We start from the raw sequence: 9693 nt of genomic DNA, 5'->3' as shown, positions 1-9693 counted from the left end.
CACCCTGTGGCCCGTGAGATCAGGGCTGGGAGAGAAGAATAAACAAAAGCCCCTCCCCCCAACACGCACATCAAGGAGATGACACAGTTACCATCTCTCCTTTGAAATCTTCTTAGTCTTCCCTACTCCTCCCTCTGTGAGTCCATGCCAAGTAGTATACATCTAGGATAACTCTGATCAGTTTTGTTTTATTTGGTAGTCAGCTGCACAGGGGTGAAAGCACACTGTGCGCACACGTGGAGGGGCTATCAGCGCTGGGCTCCCAGGTGGCTCATCTGTTTCTGGCTCCCATCACTGTCTGCACATACTAGGCAATCAGACACTTATCGATCAAGTGCTCTATTTTGCATTCCCTGTTTCCCTGATCACCTTAGTGTGAGATTCCTACATTTGTGATTTATATTTTGTCATCTGTGATCTCTATTTGTACCTGTGGATGTGGGGACGTTCAAAGTACCTAGTTTTTCCAAAACATCTTAATTACAAAGACAACATAACATTACAGATAGTTTGTGAACACAGTGTTTTCATGTCCTGTGCTCCCATTTCCCTCTTGTCCATAGATACACACATTCTGATTTTACCAAGAACATGGGAGATGCAAGTTTGCATCCTGCGTTTTGCACTTCCTGTCAGAGCATAACATTTTCTTTTTTTCTTTCTTTTTTTTTTTTTTTTTTTGCTGTACGCGGGCCTCTCACTGTTGTGGCCTCTCCCGTTGCGGAGCACAGGCTCCGGACGTGCAGGCTCAGCGGCCATGGCTCACGGGCCCAGCCGCTCTGCAGCATGTGGGATCTTCCCGGACCGGGGCACGAACCCGCGTCCCTTGCATCGGCAGGCGGACCCCCAACCACTGTGCCACCAGGGAAGCCCGAGCATAACATTTTCCATCGTGCTACTCAGTTTTCACTGGACATCATCTTCACACCATTACCTTAGAACCCAAGACTGGAGTTATTATTTGTTGTTGTTTTGTTCCCACCCCAGCTGAAAACTAATGCATTAACAAGAAGGTTGCCAACTCTGTTTCATAATCTTCAGGAGCATAGGAAATGATGATAAGAAAGGACTTAGGGAAGTTTTCCAGAACCAAGGGGTCAGACTTTACTTGTTTTAGGAATCAGATTCTACATACAATATGATTCAAGTGAATACAGACTGGTCTGTAGGACCCAAAATGAATTCAAACAACTCAAATATCTATTTACTTAACTATCTTTCATGTGTCTACCTAGAATTCTTTGGAACAAATCATTTCTTCAATACAGTAGTCATACGAGAGCAATCTTTTCAAAAATGATGACTAAAATTTTGTTAATTTTTGTTTTATTTGTAATATCTCTCTAGGCAGCCACTGCCCACATCAAATGAAATCGACTATAGGGATGAATAAATGGAGGCCTCGGGACTTCCCTGGTGGTGCAGTGTTTAAGACTCCACACTCCCAATGCAAGGGGCTCCGGGTTCAATCCCCAGTCACGGAACCAGATCCCATATGCATGCCACAACTAAGAGTTCGCATGCTGCAACTAAGGAGCCCGCCTGCTGCAACTAAGACCTGGTGCAAACCAATAAATAAATACTTAAAAAAATAAATTATAAAATAAATAAATGGTGGCATCAATGCCTAATTATGCTTTCTAAACTAGTTGAATAATTTTTACAACTTTTTCTCCTAATGTATTCAGATGATTACATCAACTCTTCCTTTGTTGATTTTGGCTATCTCCTCATTCTTGACACAATTCCATCCCTCCAGAGATTTCATGCATAAAAGCATCTCTAATAATTTGCCTGTTCTGCTCTGAATTTACAGCTCCCTGAGTTTAAAGTTACAGGGTAAAGAACGTTTGCAAGTTGGCACTTTGCTGCAGTGGAGTCCTTAATTGCATCTCACCTGAAATGCTTCAAGGGTCTTTTGATTTGGGCAATACTAGCCATTTTTTACAGGAATCAATCTTTTTTTGTGCATCACCCCAGTGCTATCTGATGTCTACTCTCCCGGTGGTCATGTGGGAAACGCTGGTTCTCCGGACCCTCCTGACTTTCCTGAGGACCTTTTGCAATATACCACTCATCATTCTTCTAAATTCTGGGTACAACGCTCTTGCCATTTGTGCAAGATAGTAGAAGGGGATGGTAATGAGTGACCAAAAAAAAAAAAAAAAGACATTCTCCTTTATCCCAGCCTGAACATTACATCAAAATTAATATCCCAAATTCTAAGTTGGAGGCAGTGATTGGGTAGGATAGAATTCTGAAGAAGTTGGCAACCAACACAGACTTGTGGCTTGGCCGCTCTGTAAGTGGTGAGGTGTTCACTGATGTCCCAGAATTCAACCTACACTTGCTTATTTCTATGTAACGTACACTCTTATAAATTCTCACTCCAGGACATAAACTAATTTTTATTCCATTAAGAAAATTGCGCTTAGAGTTTAATCTCAACAACTGACTGTAGAAAGGGAGCAGAAGAAAAGGGCTCCATTTCTACAGATGTGGATGCACTGTGCCTCATGCTTGTCTTATTCCTGGGGCCACGTGGTACCCAAACCACTTTTCAAGTATTCGTTTCATCATGACATCACCTCTGTGCCCAAGTAAGAAACCAGGGAAACCAAATGGAAACTTTCTCAGCGTCCACAGAGGTCACAGAGAAAGAGCAGCTTGGGTTAAACTGGTTTTAAGCGCACGTGACATTTTGTCTTTTTGGACTCCTGCAGCTCTTTCTCTCTGCCCAGGCTCTCTCCTCCCTCCATCTTCTTTCTCTGTTTGTTTATGTATTTACTATGTTAAATTCTGTACACTGTTTTCTCATCATCACTGCTTTTGTTTGTTTGTTTGTTTTTGTTTTTAGCCACAGGAAATAGCTGGAAGCAACAGGACTTAAAATAGCCCAGGAGGGTGGTGAGAGAGAGCCTGGATTGTGTGTCAGAAGGTCTCCAGTTGGGCCAAAGCCACTCTTGACAGCCGGGAGCCCTTGAACCAGTGATTTGATCTCACACCTCACAGCTTCCTCTGGGGTGAATTTGAGAAAACAACCCCTGTTCTTCCTCGGGGTCCCCAGTGGTGGCTTCCTGCCGACCACGTCACCTACACCTCTGAGCCTGAGTTTTTTCCAACAATGACCTCCTGGTGCAGCTGGAGGATTCCAGAAGTAACACACAGAAAGCACCCAGCTGGGGGCTGGCCAGAGACATCAGAGCTAATTTCATACCTTGAGGGAAAGCCACTGGGAAGAAAAGAGTGAAGAGAGGAAATGAGGAGGGTAGCAATTATTTAACATAAAATCACCGCAAATAGAATGCTAGGAAGGTGCAAGAAAAAACAGTCAATTAGATATCATTGGGGCACACAAAGCTGAGGCAAAGAGCTGACAGATGAAGAGCACCTCAGCGTTAAGTACAGTCTGTGCCCCCAAAGCCCCTTCCAGCTGCACTTGCCCTTGAAAGGGTACCTGACAACCCTCGGCTTTCAAAGCCAAAGGCTAACAGGAGGCAGCTGAGCCCAAGAACCTCAGAGGTTTTCACAGTCTAACATGTCTCTGCTCAGAAAGGCCTCAGGTTTGAGTTTTGGCTGGATTTGAGAGGTTGGGTGTCACAAGGAGAAGGTAAAACAAGGATCCAATCCCAGAGCCAACTGGGCTCTTCACCTGTCTAGACTTCTGCTCTTTCCTTCCTCCACTCTGCTCCCCACAGAGTCCTTGATTTGAGTTTGAAGTTACAGGAACTCACGGTCTCTGCTACAGCGAGTGTTCCCAGCCTGGGGAGACCTTGAGCTTCTGATCACTGAGAATTACGTGCTGCAAGACACTAGCCCCCTCCTTCCGATTGCAATATGCTGTTCAATCAGAACAGAGTGCAAAGAAACGGATCTCCTGCTCTTTTGGGTCCCTGGGTGCTGGATCGCAGTAACCCCATTTCTTCTCAAAGCTCACAGTCTACGAGGAACCTGATGCCTACTCTCTATTTGGCCAGCTGGATGGGGAAAGACCTTCTTTACAACAGATGACCATCAACAGCCCAGACTGAAAAAGTATGGAAGACAGAAAACTAGCTTTGTGTTTGGCAAAACCTGAATTTACTTAGTAGATCAGTCTTTGTTTTTTTGTTTTTTGTTTTGCGGTACGCAGGCCTCTCACCGTTGTGGCCTCTCCCGCTGTGGAGCACAGGCTCCGGACGCACAGGCTCAGCGGCCATGGCTCACGGGCCCAGCTGCTCCACGGCATGTGGGATCCTCCCAGACCGGGGCACAAACCCGTGTCCCCTGCATCGGCAGGCGGACTCCCAACCACTGCGCCACCAGGGAAGCCCATGTAGATCAGTCTTTAATTCTGGAAGATGGATTTTCATAGAAACTACTTGCAGAATGACCTCATCACTTTTCAAAATTTTTCTTTTTTTTTTGGCCATGGCTCGAGGCACGTGGGATCTTAGTTCCCCGACCAGGGATCCAACCTGCGCCCCCTGCAGTGGAAGCACAGAGTCTTAACCACTGGACCACCAGGGAAGCCCCCCTCATCACTTTTCTAACTGGTCCAGGGCTTCATTATCAGTTTTGCATATTATCGAATGAAGTTCATTCCTCACAGGAATGTTGTGTGGAGTGACTAATCAAATAAAGCACATTTTAAATGCCAGAGGGTGCCAAGTACTTTATTAAATTCTGGAAACATTTTCCCTTTGACTGAAGGGAACTGAGGAAAATAGTGCAAACCATTAATTAGAAACATTGTCCTTTAATAAGAAATTAAAAGTTGTAACTAAGATATACATGGATACTAATGACTTAACAAGACATGAAAATTCATGATCACCGGTAAGTATATCACATAATGAAACAACATACTAATAAGTGCTCTGCTTTGAAAAACCTTTAGAAACAGAAATCTCATGTACCCCAATCAAATGATTCATTCATTCACAAACATTTTTTGTGTATTTAGTTTATGCAGGCACTGTGCTAGATTCTGGAAATATAAAACATAAGTGTAGGGCTTCCCTGGTGGCGCAGTGGTTGAGAGTCCGCCTGCCAATGCAGGGGACGCGGGTTTGTGCCCCGGTCTGGGAGGATCCCACGTGCCGCGGAGCGGCTGGGCCCGTGAGCCATGGCCGCTGAGCCTGTGCGTCCGGAGCCCGTGCTCCGCAACGGGAGAGGCCACGGCAGTGAGAGGCCCGCGTACAGCAAAAACAAAAAACAAAAAACATAAGTGTAGCCCACATGAGTACACGGCTACTAGATCTTAAAATGCTATTGGGGATTAAATAGAGGTAATATTTCTTAATCAAATTTATAAGCTTTTATACAGCAAAGGAAACCATAAACAAAACAAAAAGACAACCTACGAACTGGGAGAAAATATTTGCAAATGATGTGACCAACAAGGGCTTAATTTCCTTTTTTTTAAAAAATTAATTTATTTATTTGGCTGCACTAGATCTTTAGTTGCAGTATGCGGCATCTAGTTCCCTGACCAGGGATCGAACCCAGGTCCCCTGCACTGGGAGCGTGGAGTCTTAACCACTGGACCACCAGGGAAGTCCCAAGGGCTTAAGTTCCAAAATATACAAACAGCTCATACAACTCAGTAACAAAAAAACAAACAACCCAATCAAGAAATGGACAGAAGACCTAAATAGGCATTTCTCCAGAGAAGATATACAGATGGCCAGTAGGCACATGGAAAGATGCTCAACATTTCTAATTATTAGAGAATGCAAATCAAAACTACAATAAGGTATCACCTCTCACCAGTCAGAATGGTCATCATTAAAAAAAGTCTACAAATAATAAATGTTAGAGAGGGTGTGGAGAAAAGGGATCCCTCCTACACTGTTGGTGGGAACGTAAATCGGTACAGTCATTGTGGAAAACATTATGGAGGTTTCTTAAAAAACTAAAAATAGAGTTACCATATGATCCTACAATCCCACTCCTGGGCATATATCCAGAAAAGACAAAAACTCTGATTTGAAAAGATACATGCACCCCAGTGTTCATAGAAGCACTATTTACAATAGCCAAGACATGGAAGCAACCTAAATGTCCATCAACACATAAATGGAGGGCTTCCCTGGTGGCGCAGTGGTTGGGAATCTGCCTGCCAGTGCAGGGGACATGGGTTCGAGCCCTGATCCGGGAAGATGTCACATGCCGCGGAGCAACTAAGCCTGTGCACCACAACTACTGAGCCTGTGCTCTAGAGCCCGTGAGTCACAACTACTGAGGCCCACATGCCTAGAGCCCGAGTCCTGCAACAACAGAAGCCACCACAATGAGAAGCCCACGCACCACAACAAAGAGTAGCCCCTGCTCGCCACAACTAGAGGAAGCCGCTAGCAGCAATGAAGACCTGGTGCAGCCAAAAATAAATAATAAATAAATAAATAAAATTATTTTAAAAAATGATAAATGGGTAAAGAACATGTGATTACATATATACAATGGAATACTACTCAGCCATAGAAAAGAATGAAATAATGCCACTTGCAGCAAAAAGGATGGATCTAGAGATTATCATACTAAGTGAAGTAAGTCATACAGAGAAAGACGAATATCATATGATGTCACGTATGTGGAATCTAAAATGTGATACAAGTGAGGTTATTTACAAAACAGAAATAGACTCACAGACATAAAAACTTACAGTTACCAAGGGGAAAGGGAGGGGACAGATAAATTAGGAGTCTGAGATTAACAGATACAAACTACTATAGATAAAATAGATAAACAACAAGCTCCTACTGCATAGCACAGGGAACTATATTTAACATCTTGTAATAAACTATGGAACTATGGAAAAGAATCTGAAAAAGAATATATATAATTGAATCACTTTGCCATACACCAGAAACTAACACAACGTTGTAAATCAACTATACTTCAATTAAAGAGATGAGGTAATGTTTCCAGAAAACCATCTCCTTCCAACCTCCTCCCTCCAGTAGTTTTCCAGCAAATCAGCCCCTTCCTACCACTCTCTCCATTCCCAGGAGGATAAAGTTGCCTGGAAGCATACTAATGCGAATCCTCTCCTTCTCTTTAAGGTAGAGGCAGTTAATGGAGTTACCTCTGTTGTTTAAAAGCAGAATAAGAGGGGACTTCCCTGGTGGCGCAGTTGATAAGACTCCACGCTCCCAATGCAGGGGGCCCGGGTTCAATCCCTGGTCAGGAAACTAGATCCCACATGCATGCTGCAACTAAGAGTTCGCATGCCGCAACTAAGAGTTCGCATGCCGCAACTAAGGAGACCTGGAGCCGCAACTAAGGAGCCTGCCTGCGGCAGCTAAGACCTGAGGCAACCAAATAAATAATTAAATAAATATGAAAAAATAACATTAAAAAAAAATAAAAGCAGAATAGCAAAAGCCGGAATGTGGAAGTGCAAAGTTCTGTTTACCTTGAATCTCACCCCCAAAGGCCTGTCCTTCAGAGTCACAAAGACAGAGCCTTAGAACTGATATGTAAGAACTGTAACTTAGGTTATATGAATTCCATTGAAACAGACACACAAAACAGTCTACAGGGTGTCCATAAAACTGGAAACATAGGTGAATATATATAATGCAATTTAAGATATTTTCAAAGTGTAAAACACACACACACACACACACACACAAATACTTCCAGACTTTATGTAGAATGGAAATCAAGTTCCACATACCTGGAATCCTGTTAAGTGTCACCCAGAAATGTTCATCAGGAGAGTAGGTGTCCTTCGACCACCCAAGTAAATCAATGGCCCTCTGGTCTTGGAGAACAAAATTAGCAAATTCTCTTGTAAGGGCTACATAGGTGGAGCCAAAGTAAATGGTGAGATTATGGGGAGGAGACATTTTTCTCATCCAAGTCCACAGCATGAAGGAAAACAATTGGTATTTCTGCTCCAAGTGCACATATCTGGTCCTTCTGATAATATGAGCTGGAGGCAGCACCCCTGGGGTGATGTTTTTCCCTTTAAATCCTTTTATATACTGAACGATCTCCCTGTTGGTTTTCAGGGGGAAATCTTGCCCGCAGGTGTTGATGGCGTACTTCCAGGGAACCTCTGAGTCTATGAGGTCTTGCAGGCAATTCAGGTCAGCCTGGAGCCTGGAAATTCCTGCATAGACCACAGACTCCCTCTTGGAAGCCAGAAAGGCATTTGCGAAGCAGCTCAGCAGCCTTCCTACCGAATCCTTGAAAGCAGAGGTGGCTTTCTCATCCACGTGAACGCAGTAGACATTTTGAGGCATGTAAATAGCCCTGAAAAGCCTCTCAAATGTATCAAAGTCTTTGTGGATGACCATGACGTATGCCAAAGGGAACTCAGCTTCGTCTTTGGACAGAGGTTTCATTATGTAGTGATTCTGGGTCAAGTATTGTTGGCAAGTTATGTTTCTCAGTGGTGTCATTGGTATATTTCCATACAAGACTTTCTTTCCTGCTATGATCATGTCACAGACTTCTGCAAGCACTGAAGAGTTTGAGATTTTCCCCGCTGGAAGGTATTTTGGCAGGACTAAATTGTTGGTATAGAGGAACAAAAGAATTAGAGAAACGGCCATAAGCCCTACAACGAACTCAAACACCTTCAGCTTCATGTTTCCTGCCATCTCTTCTGTGTTTGTCACTTCATATCATTGCTGAAGTCAGTCTTCAGGTCCATCCCCCGACTGCTGGGGAATCTACTCCCACTTCTTATTTTGAGCAAGAGGAGAAATACTGCCACTCACTTAAGGGACAGTGGATCAACCACAAGCTGAAGTTCTTCTCTAACGATGAAGGGATTGAGTGGATCTGAGAACATGAGCCACTGGGGCCAACGGAGCAACAGCTGAGCAGTGTTAGGCACCTTGGTCCAGGTCAATCTCAAGTTAAGACCCTAACAAATCTGTCACGGCTGCCGACTCAAGGTGTTCCCCCGGGGGGTGGGGGTAGAACGTGTGTCCGTCTTACAGCCCTCTTACCCCGGAGAGGGACACCCTCACCATCACCGACATCATGTTTGACCACAAGGGACGGTATATTTCTTCAATTTGGGGCCACATCCCCAAAATGTTGCTGTTGTGAGGCAGGTCACAAATGTTGTTGTTGTGAGGCAGGTCACCACCAGCAGTGACTGATATTAATGTTGACAGCTCCCAGAATTGCTGAAAGCAGGGTTTCTCTTTACCTAAAGATAAAAATCAAGAATTCAGAGACGTGGGACTGGAAGGAATCTTGCAGCTTTTTCAGACCAGCTCGCTCAAGTCACAAATGGAGCATCTTGAAAACGAACTGTCACTGATGTTCTATCACCCTCTTGGCTCCATTTTCTCACTGACAACCTAGGAGGTGAGCATTGACCTTACACCCACTTTGCACAAGAGGAGATTGAAGCCCACACATGCACTGACTTGCCTGAGGGTCAATAATGAGTTCATGGTAGCATGAGGTCTCAACCCTAATAGGGTCGAGAATATTGTACCTGGAATATGCGCTCCCCGCCTTTTCTTGATGAGTTCGTCCCGTCCATCAGGCCCCCCATGTGGCACCCCTTCCCTGCCCTCCCAAGTCTGGGTTAGGAGCCCTTCCACCTGTTCTACTAGGACCTGGTGCCCCTCTCTTTGCTTGTCTGTTTGCCCCACCACTAGCCTATGGAGAGTGATTTCTGTCTACTGATCACTGGGGTTTTGGCACCTCGCTGATGTTAGGCGGTCATCATTAAATTAA

The 9693-nt window shown here is 44.4% G+C and overlaps 1 protein-coding gene across 1 annotated transcript; it reads right to left on the bottom strand.

The window, feature by feature from the left end:
* Positions 1-3742: 3742 nt before the first annotated feature.
* Positions 3743-8594, bottom strand: LOC309829090 (N-acetyllactosaminide beta-1,6-N-acetylglucosaminyl-transferase-like; the record flags this gene model as incomplete). The annotated part of the gene is made up of 2 exons (XM_082664790.1): positions 3743-3840; positions 7664-8594. 2 exons carry the CDS (start codon positions 8592-8594, stop codon positions 3743-3745), a joined length of 1029 nt encoding a protein of 342 aa, XP_082520916.1.
* Between the last annotated feature and the right edge of the window lie 1099 nt (positions 8595-9693).

Source organism: Grampus griseus (assembly GCF_964374135.1).
Source record: "Grampus griseus genome assembly, chromosome: 10".
Classification (NCBI taxonomy): Eukaryota; Metazoa; Chordata; class Mammalia; order Artiodactyla; family Delphinidae; genus Grampus; species Grampus griseus.
The sequence above is the reverse complement of the archived record's forward strand: the minus strand, read 5'-3'. Positions and strand labels throughout refer to the sequence as shown.